Genomic DNA, 26,832 nt, shown 5'->3' with positions numbered 1-26,832 from the left:
CATAGGGCCTGGTAACAAGGGTATGTGGCCGAACGCAGTACATGCAACAAAGGCCCTGGTAACAAGGGCGAGTGCCCGTATGCAGTACATGCTACAAAGGCCCTGGTAACAATGGCGAGTGCCCGTATGCAGTACATGCTACAAAGGCCCTGGTAACAAGGGCGAGTGCCCGTATGCAGTACATGCATCAAAGGGCCGGGTAACAAGGGCGAGAGGTCGTACGCAGTACATGCATCAAAAGCCCTACTAACAAGGGTGAGTGGTCGTACGCAGTACATGCATCAAAAGCCCTACTAACAAGGGTGAGTGGTCGTACGCAGTACATGCATTATAGACCCTGGTAACAAGGGCGAGTGGGCGAATGCAGTACATGCATCATAGGGCCTGGTAACAAGGGTGAGTATTCGTACACAGTACATGCATCAAAGGGCCTGGTAACAAGGGCGAGTGGCTGTACGCAGTACATGCATCATAGGGCCTGGTAACGTAGAGACAAGGAGCACAAGAACACTAAAGAATACAAAAAAAGATGGATGGAACGCTCAAGTTAATTTCAGCCACTGGCCGGATCCCAGTTCATCGTTATTTTGCACACCGTGCCACCTCAGTTTGGACCCAGCCATACTCAATCAGTCTTGACCATGCGCCAATGGGAACAGTTCAGTCCGAACTGCCAAGCAAGGTCCTCCCTGAACTGGAACTCAATCAACCCAAGACCATTTTGACCCTTATTCGGGCTCATCAGTAGGGAATAACTTGGTTTTAGTGATATAATGAGCATCAGACCCACGTCAGGCCATACTCGTCTCACTTAGGAAAGGATACAAAAAAGTGATGGATGTAATACTTGCATTAATCTGAGCCCTGGTAATTTATTGGTGCTGCCTCCCTGTCCATTGATCACATAAACACCAAAACCAGGGACACAACTGGTCTCCTGTGTATGCCTCAAATTCACTGACATTAAAAAAGCAAGAAGGAAATCACCTTGTTCTGCCACCAGTGGCAAAGACTGCATCCCATTCGCCCTTCTCTTGGTCTGGACTGGAGCTCTCTGGCTGTGGGAGGTGACCCCGCGCAGAGATATTCTCTACTCTTCGATTATAGGTGAAGGATGTATGCAGATTTCAAAAGAAGCTGTAGTCCCAGAGCTCCAGGCCCTTTTTTCCACAGTCAGGCACCTTACTTTCTCCACTACAGGGAGCGCTCAGACTTCCTACATTTTCCTCTTGATAGGTATGTTTGGAGCAGAAGGCACATCACTGCTAGACTCAATCCTCTTTCTCTGGGCCCCTCAAAATTTCAAAAGGCACAGGTCAGAAACAGCAATAAAGTAAAATGTTCCCCTATGATCCTTTTCCTATCTCAGGATCTTTCCATCCTAGATCTGTGGAAGCATAGTTTGGATCCATTGGAGCCCAAAAACTATAGACCAATATCTTTGCTTCCTTTCCTGGCAAAACTATTGGAGGCCCAAGTTGCTTCCGAATTATGCAAGTTTTTACATGATACATAGTTCTTGCTTCTTGCTCAGGCGGGTTTCCGTCCCTAACATAACACCGTATTGGTTTTGCTACCAGTAATCGATGACTTGAGGTGGAAAGAAGATCAGGGTAATGATGCAGCATTGGTATTGCTGGATCTCTCCGCGGCCTTCGACGTGGTCGATCACAAGATATTGATCGAGCATGTGAAGGATGCAGGGATTGAGGACAGTGCACTGAAATTAACTGAATCCTTTTTTAAAGACAGCACAACTCAAATTAAATGCTGATAAAACAGACTTTGTCTTGCTAAGAAATTAAACGAAGGCATGAGATCAACATTACTGGCCTATGGATCTGGGCCGGCTGTCTGTACTTTAACCAGTGGTTAAGAACTATGGGGTGATGATTGACAGTACCTTGACAATGCAGACTCGAGTGGGATGGATCTCTGGTGTCTAAATGCACTTTCCTTTTAAAAATTATAAGGAAAATAGCCCACCTATGCAAGAATATAAAGTAATGACTATGACTTCTATTTTATTCAGGTTAGACTTTGCCAATGTGATCCAAGCCGACCTGTCCAATAGCCTTTTACACACACTGCAGGTGCTACAGAACGAGTCAGCCAATCTTATCTTTGGTGTCTTAAGGTACACCCATGTTTCACCAATCCTGAAAAACATGCACTGGCTCATTTTAAACTTTGCTGCATAGTTTTATGAGTGTATCCAACTACGCTCTGACATTTGTGGCAAACAAGATTACCAGATGTATCCCTTCCTGTAATTTAAGATGTGCCAAATCTAATTTAATGATTGTCCCCAAATTTCAGAAATGCAGGTCAGGAGGCTGGAGTTTTGCAGTGTTAGCTCCTGCTACTTGGAACTCTCTGCTGTGGATAATCCGGCAAGAGTGGGTTTTATCCTTCAGCAAAACACTTAAAGACCTTGCTGTTTAAACAAGCCTTTGGGTTTTAACTGGAATTGAAAATAATGCTTCCAAATAGTGTTTTAGGTCAGCACCAAGAGACCTTTTAGTGTACGTGTGCTTTATAAATGAGTTTCAACATAACGTAATATGTGATGTTTGATGGAGTACAGCTGGGGCTGGGACAGAAGGGCTGAGAAAAGATTGCAGAGCTGAAGGTGGACAGATTATGCCTGAGACTGGCCATAACCTATTGAAGGTCAGGGGTACGTTTTAGAGGGTGGGCAGAGAACAAGTGAGGAGGACAGAGCATGGCTGAGGCTGTGAAGGGGGGGGGGATGAACAGAGTGTGTAAAGCATATATTGCAGTGTGTTCAAAACATGGCTAAGCATAACGCTTGTGTGGCTGAGAACGTGCTGCTCATGGATAGAGCTGTAGTTCAGGGTTCGCAGACTGCGACCGACGGCGTTCAGAGCATGAGGAGGCAGTGCAGAGTGTTTATCTCTCAGGATGGTAATGCCTTGGTCCCTTAATGGGGCAGACCCAGACTTTGTTTTCAGTACAGTAGGATCATGTGCTGCTTAGTGAGGATTCAGTCGCCAAGTATTTCCAGCGCAAGGAGCCCTGCGGTCTACCAGAAAAATTATCTCTGTTTCTAGGATCAATCGGTGTGTGTGGTCCCTGAGGATGAGTTTATGCACGTTAATCTCCCTGTATATTGATCATGTGCAAAATAACACTAAACAATGCCATATTTGCTAAACAATGTGTTGACTCCTCACTCACTTGGGGAACAATTATTACTGCCTCGTATCTTGGATTCCTGATAGTCCACTGGGAAGAGTTCCTGAATTTCTTTAGGTCGCAGGGAAAACACAGATGTGTAAATCACAGGACCTGGAAAAGAAAATGAACATGAAAACTGCACACATGACTAAATACCAAGCACATGTACTTATTATGCTAACACACAGCAAAGTGTACTTGCACAAAAACCAAAGCTCCTTGTATATTGAATGAAATACAAAAAAGTGTACAAATGTATAAAATACAAAAGACTCCAAAATCGATAGTGAACAATTTACCATCCCTCCTAAATCATTAGCAGTTTCACAAGCAAACAAATCAAAAACAGAATAGGACTCAAGAGCGGTCCTTTAAGAATGCAACTTTCTTACACTATTATTAAACAGCAATGGAATTTACCCAAAGACGTGACAGCTTGATGCAGTTCTTTCATCACAATCTCATAAAGTTCCGTCTGCCATTCATGCAAAAGTTTCCAATCCTCCTTAGAGAAGCGGGCTGCAAAATCAGTAAATGAACCCAGTGCCTAGGAAAACAAGAGAAGCAGTGCAGGTTCAGAAATGAAATTCACTACACAAAAGAGATATTAGTGGTGTCCTACAGTGCCTGGTAGAATAGCTTAGTACGTGCATACTGCTAGCAAAGCATCCTGCTCCACGTCAAGCACTAGCTCACAGCTACCAACTGATCCTGGGGGGCTACTGACTGCACCAAGTGCGGTGTACAATATGGGAAGTGCCGGCCAGAGGAAATACCAGGCACATGCTGCGCAAGCTGTATTAAGATTGACTTACTTCCTGCAACTTAGGGGTTATTTAGAGTTTGACGGACAGGGCAATCTGCCACAAACGTGGTGACATTCACACAGTCTCCTAAATGACTGTCCACCTGCCTGCTCTATTTAGAGTCAAGTGAACCTTCTGCTTCTACTGGCAGAAACCTTAAACAGACAGCCCCATGGACATTAGGCTGTCGGTCGATGGTTCCTTGGGCTACCCTTCCCACTTAGGGGCTGATTACGATCTTGTTAGTAAACTCTTTTGACCGAATTGGTTTCGGAATCATTTCAAAACTAATCGGATTCTGTAAGTCCGACTGATCGATTATAATGCTTCCCAACATCATTTGGTCGGATTCCCATTGACTTCAATGGGAACCTGTGTTCCGAACGAGAACACAGGCTCCCATTGAAAAAATGTAATGTTGGGGAAAACCATGAACCCTGTGATGGGCACCCCATGGTGCCTGGAGGAACAAAGAAAACGTCCCCACAGAAGATAAACTCAAAATGAAAAAGAACCCTAGGCAGATCGTCTTGGATACCAGACGCCGAGAGACCGTGAGGGGAGCAGGGAGGCCGATCCAGTAATTGAAGGTTGGATTGATTACTAACCATAACCACAAACCAGGTTGTCGCCGCGGACGAAATTGAAAGCATCCAGTGGCAGGCATACGTAAAACTATTGGACCCACTTCTTGGGTGTTCATATTCACAATTCGGTGGCCCCCCTCCGGTAACTACATCAAAGCTGTTTTTCCTGACATACTAAGGGAATGGAAATGGTTTATTCAAAAATACCAGAGGTCTGACTGAAGCTGACCAAGTACTCCTCGAAATTGAATCCGTGAGGAGAGTGTTGAATAACACACAGAATTGTTTTGTCCTGAAGAAGGTGTTATCACCGATTCACCGAAACGCTGCGTCGACTACAAGAACAACTGTGATATTCGTGATCAAAACTTTATTTTAACAGCATTGTTTTAATAAATTGTGATTTTCAACTGTTTTTAAAGCATTTACAATTGTACGTTTGGGCATATTTATTGCATATATTTGTTTTTAATGTTGAATTGTAATAAATGACATTTTTTTTAAAAAAACACTCTCTATGATTTACATCTGCTTTCAATGCTTATGTATACATGCTAGATAATTTAAGCGATATCTGTCAGTGGTAGCAAGAAGTGAACTACACTTGGGTTCTTTTTCATTTTGAGTTTATCTTCTGTGGGGACGTTTTCTTTGTTCCTCCAGACTAGACTCCTTGTCCCCTATTTAATTATAGAGGAGGCCTCCCTTCATTTTCATTGGCACCCCATGGTGCCTGCCACACTGTGCATGGTTTACCCCATGTGCCCCAAATAGAGACTTCAGAGTGAAAAGGGACCAGCTGTTTCGTGTTGGGCACACCGAATCGGAACGGCTGCCCGAATTGGTCATCGTAATCTCTCCTTCGGAAAACGTGTCCATAGACCTGTATGAATGCACTCTGACTGACACGGTTTGTCCGAATGCCGTTTGGAACACATTTGGACAGCCCGAATGGTTTCCTTGCATCATAATCAGTCATCCCGAAAGGTGTCCGATTCAGATGGAAACATAGGTTCTAAATCAGATTCGTCGAATCCGAATCCTGTTCAAAGCCTTTCCGGATGGCATCGTAATCAACCCCTTAGTGTGGACGCTATGACATACTTGTTTTCTGGTTGGGACTGAAAGGAAAAGCACGCCAGTCCAGAAAATAAAAAATAACAAGCACTGGCATATCTAATAGGTCTTGCCTTTGGGACCTTATAAGTCTTTAGAGTAAAAAGTGCAGCACTAGAAGCGAAGCTGCAGTGTGAGAGTAAAGAGTGCAGCACTAGAGGCGGAGCTGCAGTGTGAGAGTAAAGAGTGCAGCACTAGAAGCGGAGCTGCAGTGTGAGAGTAAAGAGTGCAGCACTAGAAGCGGAGCTGCAGTGTGAGAGTAAAGAGTGCAGCACTAGAGGCGGAGCTGCAGTGTGAGAGTAAAGAGTGCAGCACTAGAAGCAGAGCTGCTGTGTGAGAGTAAAGAGTGCAGCGCTAGAGGCGGGACTGCAGTGTGATGGGGAGTGTGCAGCTCTAGAGGTGCTATACAAGCATCAATTTACATTACATTACATTGCTGTGTGAGAGTAAAAATTACAGCACTAGAGACTGGACTGCAGTGTGAGTGTAAAAATTACAGCACTAGAGGCGGGACTGCAGTGTGAGAGTAAAGAGTGCAGCACTAGAGGTGGGATTGCTGTGTGAGAGTAAAGAGTGCAGCACTAGAGGCGGGACTGCAGTATGAGAGTAAAGAGTGCAGCACTAGAGGCGGAGCTGCAGTGTGAGAGTAAAGAGTGCAGCACTAGAGGCGGAGCTGCAGTGTGAGAGTAAAGAGTGCAGCACTAGAGGTGGGATTGCTGTGTGAGAGTAAAGAGTGCAGCACTAGAGGCGGAGCTGCAGTGTGAGAAAAGAGTGCAGCACTAGAGGTGGGATTGCTGTGTGAGAGTAAAGAGTGCAGCACTAGAGGCGGGACTGCAGTGAGATAGGGGAGTGTGCAGCAGTAGAGACTAGACTGCAGTGTGAGAGTAAAGAGTGCAGCACTAGAGGTGGGAGTGCTGTGTGAGAGTAAAAATTGAAGCACTAGAGGTGGGACTGCAGTGTGAGAGTAAAGAGTGCAGTACTAGAGGCGGGACTGCAGTGTGAGAGTAAAGAGTGCAGAGCTAGAGGTGGGACTGCAGTGTGAGAGTAAAGAGTGCAGCACTAGAGGTGGGACTGCAGGGTGAGAGTAAAGAGTGCAGCACTAGAAGCAGGACTGAAGTCTGATAGTGGAGTGTGCAGCACTAGAGGTGGGACTGCAGTGTGAGAGTAAAGAGTGCAGCACTAGACGTGGGACTGCAGTGTGAAAATAAAGAGTGCAGTACTAGAGGCGAGACTGCAGTGTGGGAGTAAAGAGTTCAGCTCTAGAGGTGAAAGCAAAGAAAGCAAGGGGGCGGGATGTAAGCCCCCTTTTAAGATATATTTAATACAAAAGATTGTGCCGGCAAAACCAAAAAAATAATTAACATAAAACTGTCTTCTAGTTTTTTGTCCTTGCAATGTTTGCAATTTCTTCCTGCCTGTCCTAAATGCTTGTTTGCTATAGCTTTTTTATATAAGGGAGGGAGAGAGTGGGAGGAAGTTGGGAAATAGTACCTGAATTACAACACGAGCAGCGGACGGATAATTGGGGAGAATCAACAGATGCAAGATTTCGAGGGGAGACTGAGGTGGTGGTGTGCTGGTGCGAAATTGATGCTCAGGTGATGAAGAGTGATACTGAGGTTGTGCCCAATGATGCGGAGGTGATGCTGAGTAATGATGTGGTTCTCAGTTATGCTGAGGTGGTGCTGTTGCACTGTTGTTTAGGTGGTGCTGAGTTGGAACTGCGCGGAGGTGATGCTGATGCTGAGGTGGTGCTGTGTTGATACTGCATTGGTGCTGAATTGCTGCTGAGGTGGGGCTGCGTTGGTGGAGATGTGCTGGTGGTGGTGCGATGATGCAGAGGTGGTGCAGTGCTGATGCTGAGATGGAACTGTGCTGATGATGAGGTGGTGCTGCGCTGATGATGAGGTGGTGCTGTGCTGGGGCTGATGTGACGCTGTGGTGGTGCTCAGGTGATGCTGTGTGATACTGAAGTGGTGCTGAGTCATACTGAGGTAGTGCTGAGTCATACTGAGGTGGTGGTGCTGCGCTTGTGCTCCGGTGATGCTGACCTGGTGCTATGCTAAGGTGATGTTGTGCTGATGCTGAAATGGTGCTGAAGGGGTGTTGTGCTGATGCTGAAGTGGTGCTGCGTTGGTGGTAAATTGTTGTTGAGGTAGGGCTGCACTGGCGCTATAGTGGAGCTGTGCTGGTGCAGAGGTGGTTACCTAAGAAGGGTATACCCAAAACTAGTCTCTGGGACCAGGGTGTAAGGCAGTACGTAAGGACAGTGGTCCCAGAAAATGACAGTACAATGTGAGGGATCATACAAATATTCAAAAAAGCATAAAACAGAAGTTATTTGTTATACACAGTGTTTAATTCACACTGGGCAACGATCTCTTAAAGGCCTCTAAGCCGGAATCAACAGAACTCTCCTCCAATGCAGAACATGTGACAGGAGTGTAGAGGGGCGGTGGGCCCAGCACAGAGACTGTCCCTTTGAGCAGAGGTGCACATGAAGCGAACTCGCAGTAGGTGACTTTAGAAAGGAGAGAGCCTGGGAACAAGGGCGGGGGAGGATCATTCCTGGGGTGAATGTTGTGTTTGTTTATTGACAGGAGCTGCAGCTGTACCTCACCCCATGTTCACATGGTGCTCACTCCTCAGAGTCACTGGGGTCTGATGTTTTCTTTGTTCCACTGGTGTGTGTGGGGGGGAGGGGGCTGGGGGTTATTAAAGGGGCCGGGTGCGAGTGGGGGGTGCAAGTAAACATCATTACACACGCACTGCTCATCAGCCCAGCCCAGCCCACCTTGCCTGCATCCTGCTGGGGCATCCCTTCCCTGAGCTCCATCGCAGCTCCGCGGGCCAGGGGATGGAGCTGCCACCGAGGAGGGGTGGCCGGGCCGCAGTGAAGCCCCACAAGCAGCACCTCACAGTCCTCGGGTCAGCCCTGCTGCTCTGCAGGATGGAGGCTGAACCCATGCGTCAAAGCGCATGCGCAGTGGGGAGACACGGCGCAGATGCGCATGCTCAGGGCGAGATGTCAAGCAGTAGTTCTCAGCTCCCGAGAAAGCTCTACGCGGCACGCCGAGCCCATGCGACAAAGCGCATGTGCATGAAGAGAACACGGTGTTAATGCGCATGGTCATGCAGTATTTCACAGCTTCCAATGCAGGCTGAACCCATGCGACCAAGCGCAGGTGCAGCAAGTGAACACTGTACTGATGCGCATGCTCAGGGCAAGAGGGACGTGTCGCCTCCATAGATCCCAAAGAGCTCTACTATGCAGGCCGGAGGCTGCACCTATTCTCCACAGCGCATGTGCGGGAGAGGAGTAGACTCTTAGACGCATGCTCAGACCGAGACGTCAAGCTGCAACTAACAGCTCCCAGGAACGTTGCTGAATCTTTGCTCCAGAGCGCATGCGTAGTACAGGACCACTGCTATGATGCGCACCCACCGAGCCACCGAGCCCCTGAGCCCCTGAGCCCTTGAACATTAGCGGGAAGCTACAGAGCGGAAGTGGCAGACACTGAGCTCCACGGCAGTCCCACGCGCACTTTACCCGAAGGTGTCAGAGCGCTTCACAATAGGAACAGTAATGATACATGAGGAGAACATTACAAGTGCACAAATTACAAAAGCAAACGCTAAGGTACATGAGGCAAAAGGGACAAACTGTCCCTCCCTCCCATGTAACAGACACCCTGCGCAGCCCCCTCCATGTAACAGACAAACTGCCCTCCCCAAACAGCAGACCCACAGTGAAAATGTTTTAATAATTGCACTGCCTGCCACTTACCTGTTGTCATACGACTCGCATCCCAGCGTCTGTAGTCTTCTGCTGTGCTGTGACTGCTGAGAGTGGCAGTCCACCGCTCCCTGGAGTTCAACTTCCAAGTGGTTCGACCCGGGAGTAGACTACATTCCAAGGGGGCAGCGAGTCATGTAGGGTGAGGGCCGGGGTGAGTGCTCTGAATGAGCCGCTGCGCGCTCCCGGTTTGCTTGAACAGAGTCAGACCCTCCGATGTTAAAAGCATGTGCGCTTAGCCGCTTAAGGACACCAGCTGCCACCTTTCCACAGACCTTAAGAGAGGCGCCTGAGTCAGGGCTTGCCAATGGTCACCAGGCTCTTCCGCAATCCGAGGCCCTCTCCCACACCTCCTATTGTCCAATCACGGGGTCTGGTACAAGGGAGTGCTCAGGTTGTTGCCACCTACTGTCCTGCCCCTTGCCATTCATTTCAGTGGCGCAATGCTGAAGTCGCATGGGCTGAAGCATAGGCGCCCCATGTGAAACCAGGCATTTTCCGCTTTCTCTTACCACGCCCTTCAGGATGACATCACTCCTCTCGCATGTGCTTCGAGGGCGAGCAATAGTCCTCCCCCCCAGCCAGCCAGCACATGCGCAGGAGGTGTCTCTCTTAACCCTGTGACATCGTCCTCGTCCCTTCCTAGCTAAAAACAAAACAAAACACATGAAAACAGCAGCAATTAGTGTTGAAAGTACCTTCGGGTGACGGGTCCGCACGGGGCAGCAGTGAGCACTTAATTTGAGGCAGCTGCATTGCGTGTGTTCGTGTCTCTCTCTCTCTTGTAAAGTCTAGTGGGGCAACATCCCCTTTGCCCCTATGCACCAGCCGCCACTGTACAAAAGCGTACAAAGTACAAGTAGAGGTATAATACTGCAATACATGGATGACACTCAAACACAAGAACAAACGTTACTGTGAAGTTGTGGTATTCACCTCTATAAATGAGGAGTCAAACGCTGTAGGTCGCGGGAAATCTATTTATTCAATTCTATTACACATCGCAAGAAGAGCGCCGAACGTCTTACTATCTTTGCGCTCCGGTCGCTCACACATGCGCACATCGCGTCTCGCGCATGCGCACCTCCTTTGCTCTCAAGTCCTTGCGTGTCGCGTCATACGCAACTGCAAGGACTAGAGTGCAACACTACATATCTCCCCTTTTTATACATATACAAAAGAATGCTATGAGCCCACAGGTTTAACATCTCCCCAGTTCAAAGTCTCTGAAATGAGCAGGCCTGATCACCGCTCTTCCAGCACGTGTACGTCTTACCGGTGTGGAAGCCTCTCGAGCACCATCTTCTGCAGGGCTCACCATTCTGTCCCTCTGCTGACTCAGTTCATTTTTCTCGGCCTGCGCTTCCTCCACACCCGGCACTTGTAGATTTTCTCCTTCTATGTGTAATTCTCCTTCCACTTGGATTTCGCCTCTTTCACTCATCCGTTCTTCGCTGCCTCTCGGTCCTTGATCTTGTCGGTCTTTCTCTTCCTCCATGGGCCATTGTAGGATCTTGTTAATTTTAGCCATGCGGTCTTGGGACCACACATTTCCGTCACTGAGTAACGCAGCTCTATCATATACTTCTTCCACTTGCATGGGCGGGCTGTACTTGCTTTCTCCTTTCCTTCTCAGCACTGCCAGCTTGACTCTCACCCATTCCCCTCTTTCAAGGGCTGCTTCCTTCACATTTCCCCTCTTGTAATAGTGTTCTGTGTATACTCTCTGGGCCTTCCAAGGTTATGCTGGACAACTGCAGGTGACCATTTGCTGGTGACAGTCTTTTCCTTCCAGACCACGTTTTCCTTAGTAAATGGGTGCCTGCCTCTTAAGATCTGGAATGGGCTGTACCCTGTAGAGGTAGGGGTAATCCTGTATGCCCATATCATACTCTGGACTTCCTTCTCCCAGTCCTTGCCCTTCATGATGGCAGCTTTTATGGACCCCATGAGGACCCGATTGAATCTTTCCACCTGTCCGTTGCTCGATGGGTGGTACACTGAGGTGTGTTTAGTTTTGATTCCATTCCTCTCTGTATACTTGCACCACTTCTCGGACGTAAATTGCGGTCCATTGTCACTCAGGAATGTTCTCGGGATCCCTTCCCTCAGGAACACTGAGGTGAGAAACTTTATCACTGTGTCGGAGTCCATTTATTCCTGAACATGGACTTCTGGCCATTTAGAGTATTTATCCACCAAAACACACAAGTACTTTGGCATCCCTTGGTTATCCAATACCGGTCCCAGAATATCAACTGATACATCCTCCCAGGGGTTGCGAGGCTGCTCGAATCTTCCCAACGCTGGTCTTAGCAGTTTCAATATCTTGTCCGCTCCTTGGCACTGGTCATAGTCTCTCACGTGCCTTTCCACTTGACTGTCCAGTCCCGGCCACCAGTACATTTACTTCACCCGCAGTTTGGTTTTCTCAATGCCGAGGTGTCCTTCGTGTAGCTGGCCCAGCAGGAGCGGGATCAATCTCGTTGGGGGCACCACTTTGTCACATCGATACAAAAAGATTCCGGAGTCGCTCATCGATAGTTCCTCCCGCACTTCATAAAATTTCCTGAGTACCTCTTTCAACCGCCTCTTCTCGGGCCAACCGCTGATTAGGCATTCTTTGACTTCTTTTATGTCCTCGTCCTCCTCATATGCATGTGCCCATTCTTGCTTGCTGATCACTCTTTCTGAGTCCTCCATTATTGCTACCATCTCTTCATTATCCAACGATGGAGTGGGCGCTTTTTCCATGGCTGAGGCTCGACTGAGGTAGTCAGCCACTTTGTTGCGCGTCCCAGTATGTATTCTACATCGTACGTGTATTCCAACAGCTTCGGCGTCATCTTGGCTATGCGTGGGGTGGCGGTCGCATGCCCACTCGAGGTGAGTACCTTGACCAGCGGTTTGTGGTCTGTCTGTAGACGAAATCTCGTACCCCACAGGAACTGTCTGAACTTCCCCATGGCCCATACCGCCGCCAGCATTTCCTTCTCAATCACACTGAACTTTTATTCTGTGGGAGATAACACTCTGGATGCAAAGCTGAGAGTCTCCACAGTCCCATCTTCCCTTTCTTGCGCGAGGACTGCTTCCAGCCCCTTCTCGCTGGCATCCGTGGTCAGTATGGTCTGTCCCTGAGGATCATGTCCATGCAACAGCACCGCTTGGCTTATCTCTCTCTTCAACTCTTCGAATTCTCTTTGTGCTTCTTCATCCCAATGGAACACTGTCTTGTCCCTTATGAGCTGTCTCAATTGATGTGTCTTTGGGGCAAAGTGCTGAACGAACTTGCTATAATATTCGGCCATCCCCAGAAAGGATCTCACATCCTCTTTGCAGATGGGAGCTCTGGCATCGCAGATAGCTTTCACGTTCTTCCTCTTAGGGGTGATCCCTTGTCCTCCTATCTCATGTCCGAGGTAGGTGACGGTAGACATGCCCAGCCGACATTTATCCCATTCAGCAGTCAGGCCCTTCTCTTGTAGCACGCTCAGCACTTTGTTCAGTTTCCTGTCGTGGTCCTCTCAGTCCATCCCCATCACTAAGATGTCGTCTTGAAAATATTGGATGCCTTCCACATCTTTGAACAGGCGGTGCATTAGCTTTTGGAACACCGCTGCCAGCTCAAAAGGCATTCTGCGGAACTGATAGCATCCGAAGGGTGTTATAAAGGACGTGAATTTCCGGCTTGATGGGTGCAGGTCTATCTGATGATAGGCGGACGCAAGGTCAATGGTGGAGAACCACTTTACTCCCCTCGTTCTGGCTAGCATTTCTTCTATTCGTGGCAACGTGAATTTCTCCACTATCAGGCACTTGTTAAGCTCTCGAAGTTCGACACACAGACGCACCTTGCCGTTGGGTTTTCTTGCCACAACTAAGGGCGCCAGTCACTCCGAGCTGTCTATGGGTTCAATTATTCCTTGCTCTTCCAATCTGTGTAATTCCTGCTGCACAGCTTCCTTCACCGCGTACATTCCGGACCTTGTGGGACACTGGACAGGAGTTTTCTTTGAGTAGGATTTTGTGCGTGAATTTCTCCAGTTTGCCAACCTTTCCCCCGGACACTTTCGGGAAGCCTTTTTTTACTTTCTCCGGGTCTGGCCAGCACTCGCAGTCCGTCAGCAGCACTTGCACATCACCTCCCGGGTCCAGTTTTATCCCTAGGTCTCCTTGGTCCATCCACCCCAACACCGAGGGGCCCTTCTCTGCCACATACAGTTTGCACTCCGCTGTTCTTCCCCTGAATTCAAACTTCATGGGGTCGGATTGCTCGTGTACGATACCGGCCGTATGTATGGTGGTTCCAATTTGGGTCCTAGGCTGGGCTGGAACTCTTCTTCCCACACTGATCTTTGGACTATGGTGTACGGGGATCCTGAGTCTATCGCAATCCTGATGTTCACTCCCCCTATCAGCATGTCAGCTTGTGGTTTACTAGTGCGCTTGTTTTCTATTCCCAACACTTGTTCCTCGATGCACAACACTAGGTCCTCTTCATCCAGTTCCTCTTCTTCTCCTCCTGGTTGGTCTTGTGCTATGTACTTCACTACCGACCTCTTCCCTTTCCTGCGACATACTTTCTCGTAGTGTCCTATTAGGCCACAGAACATGCATTTCACCCGGAATGCTGGGCAGCGTTTGTCTTGAGCCGCGTGGGTTGCACTTCCGCACCTGTAGCACGTGGTTTTGCTATCCACGGACTGTTTCCCCGCTTTTCCTGGCTTTCCTACCCATCTGTTGGTTCCTTTATTGTCTCCGGGCGTTGTTCTATTTCTTCCTGAGTGCTCTGCATCATCCACCCTGTTCACCATGGCTCTCTGTGTGTTCTCCCTTTTCGCTGCGTCGGCACATCGTTTCGACTGCTCCGCCTTCTTTACCATTGCTATAACTTCTTTCAGCGTCGCTTCTCCGTGTGCCCACAGCTTATCCTGTACTATCTTGTTGGTGGTGCGCATAACGATTTGGTCCTTTATGAAGTCGTCTTGAAGTGCCCCGTACTTGCATGTAATGGCCAATCCTTCTCAATGCTGCGACGTAGTCTATGGATTCTCCCGCTTCCTGCTTTCTCTGCTGGAAGTTGAAACGATCAATGGAGACATATACCGCTGGACGGTAGTGATTGTCCAGATCCTCTAAGGCGTGCTGGAAAACGTCGTCGTCCGCCACCGGTCTGGTCATGGGCACTAGATTTGTGAACACTCTTATCCCCTCCGGGCCTAGGTTATGTAAGAGTATCCTTCTCCTCCTCGCGCTGGGAAAGGCTTCCCCAGTTTCATCCTCCAAGGCTTCGAGATAATTTTTGAAGTATTCCCTCCAGTCTTCCCACTTCATCTGGGGTTCTCCTGGCTTGGGTAGGAACGGAATCAGCGCGGTCAGCGACAATGCTTGGGCGCTCATTCTGGCCTGTTCTTCCGGTTCTTCTCCTTGGCTTCTAGGGCTACTTGGCGCGCTTGCGTTCCCGCCTTGTGCCGTGTTGGGTCGTGGTTCTCCTTCTCCCCCTTCTCTGCGGTCTCCCCGTTCCGCCAGGGCCTCTGTGGGGGTAGTGACACCCTCCTACCGTGCTCCTCCTCCTTGGTCGCCTCGGTTTCTGGCTCTGGTGCACGTGGTGGGAGCTTCCCGCTTCTTGCGCCTCTGCCCCGCTCTTCTTGCGATCTCACTGCCACCGTACTTCTGCTCCCTCTTTTAGCTAACTTGTGCAGTGCGGCGTTCCTAGGTTTCTGCTGCTCCTCTGTGTATTTAGTTCTCTTTTTTTTTCTTTGTGGGGAATCCCACTCCTCGTCACCACTGTGAAGTTGTGGTATTCACCTCTATAATGAGGAGTCAAACGCTGTAGGTCGCGGGAAATCTATGTATTCAATTCTATTACACATCGCAAGAAGAGCGCCGAGCGTCTTACTATCTTCGCGCTCCGGTCGCTCACACATGTGCACATCGCATCTCGCGCATGCGCACCTCCTTTGCTCTCACGTCCTTGCGTGTCACGTCATACGCAACTGCAAGGACTAGAGTGCAACACTACAGTTACGTAGGCAATGGATCCCAATGAGTGTTTTCATGCCGGCTCCCATATTCCCGTCCATTTTGCTTCTTTCCCCTCCCACCCCTGTGCCCCCGTCTGTGTTCATCTCCCTCCACCCGCCCTAATTTCTGTTTCTTCTCTCCCTCTATCCGCCCGTCTGTTTCTTCTCCCCCACCGCGTCTGCTCTATTTGTCTATGGTCAAAAATTTGCCAGCATTCTCGCCAAGAATTTTCAATTCTATTAGCAGCCAATTAAAACATTCAATTAGTTAACACAAATTACATTGTCCATGATGCTTTGCATCAGTCACGCCCTCTTGGCCCCCAATAAGAGCCATGAGCACAGTCACATCATCTTTCTTTGCTGCTCACAGCAGAGCTGAGTACTTCCTCTATTAATACTGTATTATTGCTTTGTAATAGCATGGTTGAGAAAGCAATTAGCGCTTTAAGTATTTGCATTTGCAGGGATCGCTACATGCAGGCATTTGATGTTTTAGTGTATTGTTTCAGTTGTATTTTGTACACGAATGAAAGAGCGCGCTGCGCATTGTGGTGGGACACTGTCCCGATTGCTAGCGCTGCTGGGTGCACATGTTCACACGGACGTGCTACTCGGCGCAGAAGTACCGGACCGCTTTGCTGAAGATTTGACAGTGCCCGTGCTGGTGTCCTGGGCTTCCCTAATCGGCCGTTCACGTCGCAGGAGCCGTGTGGTTCACGGCCGACGTGCGCAGCACAAGCGAGTCCATTGGTCTCTTTTTGGGCTTGTGTTGGGCTGCGCACGTCGGAATCGCCCTAATTAAGCCTTTTTTCACCTTGTTTGGGTGAAAAGTTTTGCTGGGGTCAGACGTCTGATCGGCAGGAATAATCATCGCTCTACAGGAGTGAGCACACGCTCCACATACTTGTAATTTGGCTTCTACACCTATTTAGGCTGCAACAAATTGAGTACAGCTTTGCTGAGGGGGCTTGGTACTTCTTAAAAGGCATTTAGTGTGTGAACAGTGGGCTGCCCCCCCTTACTACTCCACTACAGATTTATATATTGATAATTGTTTATCTTCACCACTTCCAAAAGCTTTAAAAATGGATGCATGGGTGAGATATGAAGATGATGAGGAGGATGTCTAGTATGAGGGACCGAAAGAGACTGTCTTTGAGGATAATATTATGGAGGCTGTGGACGCTTCAGTCCAATCCTCGGTGAATAAGGCTATCGAGAGCACAGTGCCAAACACTGCAACAAGCATTGGCAGCTGCACTGAAACCAAATACTAAGCAGCTTTGCTCATGGCTCTTATTGGGAGCCAAGAGGGCGTGACAATGTAGTTTGTGTTAACTAATTGAATGTTTTAATTGGCTGCTGTGATTTTACAGTAAAAGAAAGAGATAGCATAATCCGAAGCCTCCGGTCCTGTAATAGAATTTCAACACTAAATGATATCTACGTTGTAGTCCAGTTCCAATTCCACACACAAATTAGAGAAGATTTTGAAGAACTGGGGAGAGGATGTGGTCTCACGGCTTGACAGCCGACTTTGGAGCTGGAGAACCAAGGTTCGAGTCTCAGGGTCGACTCCACATCCTGTGATTTTGGGCAAATCACTTAATCTCCCAAGCCTACGAAACAAAATAATGTGTCCTTGTGTAACGTAACTAATGCTCATGTAAAGTGCTCCAATACCTTTGGGTTGAGTTTGCGCGATATAAAAACGGCAACAAAAAAAGATTCTTTCCAACACACTCCTTGAGGGGAGAAGAGAAGCGCAGATGCATCCTCTCCAGTCAGTGATCAGATGTCATCTGTCAACATTCCAGAACGGACAGCTGAATACATCACAGATGTCATAAAATATGGTGTCCCAACATGTACAATTCAAAACGCTCAACCCAACAGTGTGGTCGTCCTCACTGTTTAGAAGGCGCAAGGAGGGCGGTGTGATCACGGCATTGTGGCACTGGTGCAGCCACTCGACTTAACCCAAAACTCTGAGCTCTGCCTGTAGGTTCCTGATCATATAACCCAAGCAGACCGCGTATGGGCACTGATACTACTCCCTCTGCATGCAAGGGCTCTTTAGCTGAGCGTAAGCCTCATGCTGGAACTTGTATAGTGTTGTACTTCTTCAGGGCAACCTTAGACCGCGCGTGTGCTGTCAGGTGATCTGTTGTATGTACTTTTGTAGAAAAGTGGGTTTCTGTTGCAGTAACTCTCCCCCCCACACACTTTTTGCCAGACTACAAATGCTCTTTTTCTTGGTGTGCCCTGGGTCCCTGCTAATCAGGTTCCCAGGGCCTGTGTTTTTTCCCCCAAAAATAACCCAATTGGCATCTTTGGCCACAGGTCAGCCCCTGGTAAATATACAGGGCACTGTGACCAGGGAAGACCTCTTTAAGGGCTGCAGCACTTATTGTGCCAACCTTAAAGGCCCTGCACCTTTACGCACACACACTGCCTTGGCAGGCTGCGTGTCTTGGTGCAGAACAAAGTGAAGAGTCGACATGGCACACACCCCTGTGTGCCATGCCTACAAACCACTGCCCTGGCATACATCAGTCACCCCTCTAGCTGGGTGCCCTAAGCCAGTGGTGAGGGTACAGGTGACTGAGCCTTGTACCCCTACAGTGCCCAAGACCCTTCCTGGGCACTGTAAGTGCAGTGCTGCCATTAAGAGTATATGGTGCTGGGAGGTTGTCGTTATGAATTCCACAACATCATAATGGCTACACTGAAGGCTGGGAAGCTTGGTATCAAACTTCTCAGCACATTAAACCCACACTGATGCCAATGTGGGATTTAATGTAAAATGCACAACAGAGGGCATCTTAGAGATGCACCCTGAAACTCGACCAACTTCTAGTGACCTCACTGACTGACTGCCTAGGCTATCAGAAAACAAGGGGAGATAGAGGGAAAATGCTAAGGCTCACCCTCCATAGTTTATACAAGTCATGAAAACCTCTGAACCAGAGATCAAGAGCTATGTTACTATAGTCATATTTACAACACTCATTGGGGTTGCGATAATGTGTTTAGTAGAAGAAAAAGAAAAATTGTTCTTTTTCTTAGTGTCCCCTCACTCACCAGGGTTGCCCCACGGTGACATGCTTCATCATTGACTGCCTAGGCTGCCACCACCAGATATGTTTCAGGACCCCTGGGTCGAGAGCTGCTGCTCTCCTGGGCCTGAAACAATGCACATCCTGGGACTAGGTGCCAACCTCCTCCCCCAGGATGGGCAAGGTTCACGAAGGAGAAGCTTCAAAGGCATGCCGCCTTTGTGAGCCTCTCCAGACCATTTACTGCTTTCAGCACCTGGTCTCCACTGGTTCCCGCTTTGGGCAGGAGAACTAGTGGGAAAAACAAGTGAGGAAGAGAGGTGTGCCCACCTCTGCCAACTCCACCCATCTTGAGGATGGGGGGACCCAGCCAATCAGGGACAGGCTCCTGCCCCCCTCCGACTGAATAGGGGTGTACCCACCCAAGGGAAGGGACCCATTGGTCCCTGCCCTTTACCTACTTGTAACGCCCCTAAATTTAGTATTTAAGGGGCACCCTAAACATACCGAGAGTCAGTGAGCCGGCTTCCTTAGTCTTGCTTCCCAAACGCGTTTAAACGACTCTCGGTAAATGTTTTTCACGTAAGTGAATGCATCTCAACAGACGCTCAAGATATTGATTGTCTGACATAGGGGACCATTGGCGTACACTGAGTTGTTTACACAGACCAGTTCAAAGCTGGTTTTATGTTTTCTACGGAGAATTCAACGTAATCACATTTGAAATCTACGCATTGAGAAAGAGTACATTAAGCCCCTGATGAAGGGCCACTGCCCGAAATGCATTGGGCACCTGGGCACATTGAAACTGTAATACATATTGAACTTTTATCATGAGGATGTAATGATAATAAGGATACACAGTTGAAGAAACCTTTATGAAAAAAAAGAATACAAGAGTTGATTGAGAATAACTTATGAACACAGAGTTTACTTGATTATTTTTATTGCATTGATTGCAAGTCGGAGACGTTCCTCTACATTAGAGGACTGCGCTACAGTAAAGTGAATCATTTCATCCTTACACTCAGAAGGATTAACCCACCTGCTTCCCTCGCCCGATGACAGAGATTACCTTGATAACATTGGAGTGCGTGGGTCAACAAAACAGGATATTATCATTATTTTCAGACAGCCACTTGGGTAACGCAACGAGGAAAACAGAAACTCATCCGTACTTGTTTCTGATGCATCGCTGAAGAAACCGACGCAGCGCCTGCTCACGGCTTGAGAAATTGCTGCATGCCGCATCGAGTGCACTATCTACGAAGGCCGAGATCACCGCATTGATTCCGACACAAGCCTTGCTGTGCAGCTGCAAGAACCAATGCATCGTGGGGCCGTGGCTGAAGAAATCAACGCAAGTGCCGCTGCCGCATCAAGAACCAACACATCCCAGATCCTCACGCATCACACCGCACAGTAAGAAACCACTGCATCGCCACCCCGCACAGTAAGGAACCAACGCATCACCTCCCCTGTGTGGCAGTAAGGTACCTACGCATCACCTCCCCTGGAGTAAAGCGCAGACACATCAACCTCCCTACGTGTAAGGAATCCACGCATCACCTTCCCTGCCGCTGTTCTTGCTTTGAATTTGACGCATCCAAGGTACTTTGTGTTGAAAGTGTTGTATCTGCAATTTGCTTTGAACAAAAAATGTTTACCTTTTGAAAGTTTTATTTTGATTATTGTATTGGGGATTTTTGCGATTGTGGTCTTGTTTGATTTAGATAAAGATTACTTATTTTTCTAAATGTATGTGGTTTCCATTTGTAGTGTTTTCATTGTATTACTGTGTATTTGTTCACAAATGCTTTACACATTGCCTCTGAGATGAGCCTGTCTGCTCGTGCCAATCTACCAAAGGAGTAAAGTGCATCCCCCTTAACCTGACTAGGAAGAAGGGTCCCTACTTGGACAAAGGTGCCAACCATTGACAACTAGAGACCCCCATTTCTAACAGACGTCATGGAGTCGACTAACTGCACCAAGTAAACAACCCATTGTGGGTTTCCCAAAGTAATGCTTGTCACATTGTTCATTACTCCCCACAAAAGTAGGGCAGCCTATCTGAAAACACCTAATTCAAAAACTTTATTTACCTAATCAAGGGAGGGAATTAATATGAAAATAACCAGCATGACTATATCATAACTATACTATTTCTTTAGTGTTCTATTCAACAAAGTAACCCGATTCCACGTTACTGGCACCTGTAATTTGATTAGCACTGATCTTGCTTCTTTCTGCTTCTCTGTTGCTTCTTTCTGCAACTTTCTTTTTTTATGTACTTCTTTTGCTTCTTTCTGCTCATCTCTTCCAGTTTCTGTTCCTCTCTTGCCTCTTTCTGTACCGTTCTTGCCTCTTTCTGCACGTCAGTTGTCTCTTTCTGTACCGTACTTGTTTCTTCCTGCACCCCTCTTGCCTCTTTCTACAGCCCAGTTCCCTCTTTCTGCACCTCTCCTGCCTGTTTCTGCAGCTCTCTTGCCTCTTTCTACACTCATCTTGCCTCTTTCTACACCTCTGTTGTTTCTTTCTGCACTTCTCTTGCCCTTTCTGTACCCCTCTTGCCTCTTTCTGTACCTCTGTTGCTTCTTTCCTCAATGGTTTTGCTTATTTATGCACCCCCCTTGCCTCTTTCTACAACCCCCTTCCCTCTTTCTGCACCTCTCTTGCCACAGTCTGCCCACTGTTTCCTCTTTCTGCACCCCTTATGCCTGTTTCTGCAACTCTCTTGCCTCTTTCAGCAGTTCTCTTGCCTCATTCCGCACCTCACTTACCTCTTTCTGCAACTCTCTTGCCTCTTTCTGCAGTTCTCTTGCCTCCTGCACTTCTCTTGCCTCTTTCAAAACATCTCTTGCCGGTTTCTATACCTCTCTTGCCTCTTTCTGCACCCCTCTTGCCTTGAGTCATATAGAACAGGTAATGCATAAGAAGCTAATGTGATGAAGTGCACATACAGGTTGAAACTGCAGTTTTGCATGAACAGTTGGTGCATGTCCCTGTAGAAAATCGAGGGGTGGTGTTTAAGTTACCTGAGACACAGGATTCTCCTGTACAATGGAGCAAGGAGTTACGGCAAAACGTTTGGGAAATGTTACTGCAAAGTACAGCTACAGTGTATCATGTAGACGCTCATGGTCCCATGCAGTTACTAGACAGATGCTTTAGTTCCCTTACAGATTAAAAGGCTAAAATCTTGGAGACAGAGGTGGTGATGCACAATTCTGATTTGTTGTGAATGACTAAGTGCAAGCACCTAGGAGGGAAAGACCCTTCTAACAGGTGGGCAGAGAATGAAAGGATGCATATTAACCCAGACATACTTAGAACTTTGATTCCCAGATAGGGCAGATGGTTTTCCTTGAACTCATGCCAAATTATCAAGGGTGTACTTATTCAGCAGTGTATGGAGCAGTGTATGGAGAGACAGTCAGGGAGGGACTGCCCCAGCCCTTCATACTGAGCAAGGGAAATGAGAGTTTGACTCCAATACCAAGAATCTAGGGGCCAAAGTGTGGGCAGAATTCTCATACAATTACCCAGAGTCAGCTGAGAACCATGCAGACAGAAAAGATAAAACTTTACCATCAGACCCAAAACAGAAAAAGGAGAACATGTGTTTTCTGAAAAATATTTTTTTGCAAGAAGAGTGATGCTTGTTTCTTTCCTAGATCATACTGCGACGTCCGGCTCTGGTGTTAGTGAGTAGGGTTCTCTGAGAATTAGCACGACTGAACTACTCAGATTCTACTATTAAATAAGTACCTAACCAACGTTGGTGGTGCCATGTTGTGTAGTTCCTATAGTACCCATGCAGGACCTGCGCGTTTGGATAACATAAACTGTGGTGTTAGTGGTAGACTGGTTCCGTACACCCCCGCCGAGAAATGTTAGCCTATTTGCATTTAGGCTAGCTCTCAGTGCCACTAGTGTCTCCTCTTATCGGGGAGAGATTAGTTTCTGGCAACCTTAGAACATGACAACCCTGATCCCTCAAGATCATAGAAACAATGTACTACTTTTTGCTCAGTCACTCGTGCTCATTTAGCTTATCTCAGAGATACACAGAATAAACAGTCTGGGCGTTTCAATAAGGGTTTAATGAACAGTTGTTATTCTTGTGTAAAATATAAGAGCTGCAACAACCATTAGACAGTAGCAGAGACATATGATTAGCAGTACTATGAAAATAAAAGGATAGTACAATTCTACCATCTTGCAATTAGCCTGAATAAATACACGAATATAAAATGCATGATAAAAGTGCGTGTACTCCTACGATCCCTATCTAGATGTACCTAAGTGTACCTAGCACATGACTAGGTGTTATGCCAAGCATCCCTCTACAATTTAGTCGAACCCCATTACCTGAAGTGTGAGAATGTTGGAGCCCATCTTGGTCTTGAGTGGGACACCCCGCAAGGGCTGTTCAGACCACTGTCAACTGAAGCATCTGCATGCAGGAGCCTCAGCGTCTCTGGTCAGTGTGTCGACCTGGAAGTCTTGGTTCCCTCTAAGTAACACTAGCACGAGGTGCTGTATTCATACCGAAAGTATCTTAGGTTCCTTTGTCCCTTGTAACTTGTATTAGCCATTGTTGGGTTTGAGTATGACGTATTTCTTGTTTTTTTAAACGTTCTAATCTTATGAATTTAGATTTCAGGCCATCATTTGATTTAGTTGTACCTTGTGCTACGGCTTTGTTAACCGAAGCTCAGCATTAAGACTTTTAAATAGGTCGTCCGCCACTTTGTTACGATCATTTCTAGAACACAACTTTCCTGCTGCACACTCAAAATTTGACAGAAAATGGAGAACGAGGTGAATGAGTGATAGTTGCGCTGTTTCTTTCCAGCGCAACTATCACTCATTCACCTGGTTCTCCATTTTCTGTCAAATTTTGAGTGTGCAGCAGGAAAGTTACGTGGCAATTGTGCCAGTTATTATCTCAAGATGTGTTCTAGAAATGATCGTAACAAAGTGGCGACGACCTATTTAAAAGTCTTAATGCTGGGGCTTCAGTTAACAAAGCCGTAGCACAAGGTACAACTAAATCAAATGATGGGCTGAAATCTAAATTCATAAGATTAGAACGTTTAAAAAAACAAGAAATAAGTAAATGGTGGGGCGGAGCCACACTTAAGGAATATCAAAGATTAGACAGAATCCTACGTGGTCTCCGCTCACAGCTTTTTCCCACATATGACGATCTGGAAGATGATCTTCTCTTAATTTGGGAAACAAAACTCACGGATAATTCTATGAGGCCGATGAACTTACTCATAGAAAACTCTGAAAGAAAAGTTACTAAAATTATCCAGGCGGTTGACATTTTGGAAAAAGACATAGCAGATTTACAGAAGGTGGAAGGGACTAAAAAGAATTATGATATTTTGAATGGGATTTGAGATAAATATGAGGAAGACATCAAACAAATAAAAGCGCGTAAATTGAAACGCGACGAACAAGACTATATCACAGGCAGGGTTTTTACCTTTGCTAAGCGATTCGATGTACTGATTACCAATGACACACTTAGCAAGGATAAAAAGATGTCATCGACTAGCAGTCTCAATACGGTACCTTCCAGCAGTATATCAGTCAGTGGGGATGAAGGGACTAGTAATGCAAGTAAAGATCAGACTGGTGGGTGCGCTTCATCTTCCTCTTCTTCTTTTTTAAAGGAGGTACACCGTATCCGAATCGGCAATTCGAGACAGCGGGACCAAATGGGGGAAGGCACTGCAGGCCCAAGAGAGGTAAAAGGGGCGGCCGCAAATGCAGGCGTAAGAACACAGTATCAGGCCCGATCTTGGAAGGCGAATCAGGGGAGATGAATTCTATCAACGATATCCAGATAATTAACTTGTCCGATAGGGATCTCCCCCGAGAAACGATGACAGTACTTAAGAAGTGTTTAAACTTCTGTCCTACTGGTAAATGTAATGTAATTGATGTCAAAATCGATGTATATAAATTTATCAGGCAACTGAAAATAAAAAGTTCTTTGCAGCAAATGGTGTTGATAGAAACCAATCGTCTAAAAGAATATGTGGGGATGTAACTATTCAGGATGTCCAAGTAACAAAATTATTACTTTGCATTACAGAAAATGAGAATGACCCTGTCACACTACAACAAGTCTTACAAGAACTTGACTGCTGTACTAATTTTAGTGAAGATAGTGGACTAAAAAGTAAATCGAAATGGACTCCTCACTTATACAATAACAATAACATAGATGCTTTTCATAAAATCATTATCCAGGAACTCAACATACTAGAAGGGAAGATTAAAAAATCTAAAATATCTCCGTATGCAAACAACTTGACCTCACGTGAGAAATTGGCATTTAAAACCCTGGCAGAAGATTCCTCCCTTGTCATCAAAGAGGCTGACAAGGGAGGAAATGTTGTCATGATGGATAAGTCTAAATATGATCAAGAGATCTTTAGTCAATTAAACAACAAAGTCTGGTATGCTGAATTACCATCTAACCCCATTTTCTCTATTGTTACAAAAATCAACAAGTATTTGAAACAATGCCATCATGAAACTATCCTAACGGATGACGCGTATAAATATTTAACGGTAGACCGTCCCCGCTACCCATGCCTATACACCCTACCGAAGGTGCACAAAGATGCTGCCTGTCCACCTGGAAGGCCCATAGTATCAGGTATAGGGGGGCCCACAGAAAAATTGTCAGTTTGTGGATATTTATTTACATCCGTATGTATTGGGCTTGGCATCTTACATTAGAGATACTAAGGATGTTCTCAACATCTTAAACGACTTCACCTGGGAATCAGAAATGATGCTGGTTACCATGAATGTCACGTAATTATACACGAACATTGGACATGAGAAGGGTATTTTAGGATTAGAACATTTCCTATATAGAAGACCTGGGAATTATTGGACCACACAAACATGTTATTGACCACTTCAAGACTCATTTTGGACAACAATGTTTTCCTTTTTAATGATTGATGGTATCGCCAAAAATGCGGGGTAGCCATGGGTTCCAGATTTGCGCCGCCCTTTGCCTGCCTCTATCTGGGGTGGATGGAGACGGTGCATATCTGGAGCCCTGGCGGGGCCCGCTGGCACCCGTATATGAATTATTATGGAAGATACATTGATGATCTCCTGTTCATCTGGACAGGCAGTGAGACACAACTTTTGGACTTTTTTCATATATGAATAACAACTCATCTAATATAACCTTTACCATCAATTATAGTCGTACTGAAATACTTTTCCTTGATTTGACATTATATGTACATGATGGAAGATTATGTAGTAAACTATTTAGGAAGGAAACATCATGTAATGCTGTTCTACATGGTAGTAGCTCGCATCCAAAATCCCAAATTAATTCAATCCCCTATGGGGAGTTTTATAGAGCACAACGCAATTGTAGCGAGGACACTGATTTCCTAACCTGTGCCACTGACATTGAAAGCAGGTTTCTGTCCAGAGGGTACAGACATGATGTGGTTAAGAGGGCTAAAAATAGAGCATTGAAACTTAAAAGAACTGAAATGCTTCAATTGAAATCTAAATCTACCGAAACTAAGAACCCAATAAGACTTATCACAGGTTAAAGCGTTTGGTCAACACAGATCTACCAAATTTTAAATAAATATTGGTTCATGCTTACATCAGATCCTTCTTTAAAAGAACACATATTGCCTCATCCATCGATTAGATATCGCAGGGGTGTGACAATTAGAAATATGATCAGTACCAGTTACCCCAAAATAAGTCATAAACCATCCTGGCTACATAACCTTAACAAGGGTTCCTTCCGATGTGGGAATTGTAGTATGTGCGGATTATCCCTTCATGGCACCCGATCTTTTGAATATAATGACTCTGGAACCTACCATATTAAAACTCATATAGATTGCAATACAACCTATGTTATCTATGTCATTATATGCAAATGTAATAAAGTTTACATAGGTAGTACCATCAGGAAACTTAAAGATAGGGTTGCCGAACATTTTAGAGCTTTAAAAAATCAGGACGATAGAGTACCAATAGCTGCACATGCCCTAAACTGCACATCTCAAACTGACCATCTAACAATGTCATTTCATGGCATAGAAACGGTACCCATGGACGATAGGGGTGGGAACCGTGAACTGAAATTGAGGCAACAGGAGGTACGCTGGATCATGCGGGTTCATGCGGTGGAGAGGGGTTTGAATCTTGATGATGAAA

General features: G+C 46.6%; 1 protein-coding gene across 1 annotated transcript in view; it reads right to left on the bottom strand.

The window, feature by feature from the left end:
• Window positions 1–8,682, bottom strand: part of LOC147700546 (uncharacterized) — a 130,801-nt gene extending 122,119 nt beyond the window's left edge. The window contains exons 1-3 of the mRNA XM_086929693.1: window positions 8,505–8,682; window positions 3,622–3,748; window positions 3,202–3,312 (exon numbers count right to left, since the gene is read on the bottom strand). Of these exons, the coding sequence (XP_086785819.1) occupies window positions 3,202–3,312; window positions 3,622–3,748; window positions 8,505–8,546 (280 nt within the window). The 5' untranslated portion in view covers window positions 8,547–8,682. The remainder of the gene's footprint in view (window positions 1–3,201; window positions 3,313–3,621; window positions 3,749–8,504) is intronic.
• Window positions 8,683–26,832: the final 18,150 nt, after the last annotated feature.

Source organism: Lissotriton vulgaris, chromosome 7 (genome assembly GCF_964263255.1).
Source record: "Lissotriton vulgaris chromosome 7, aLisVul1.2, whole genome shotgun sequence".
Lineage (NCBI taxonomy): Eukaryota > Metazoa > Chordata > Amphibia > Caudata > Salamandridae > Lissotriton > Lissotriton vulgaris.
This window is presented reverse-complemented; position numbering and strand designations above follow the sequence as displayed.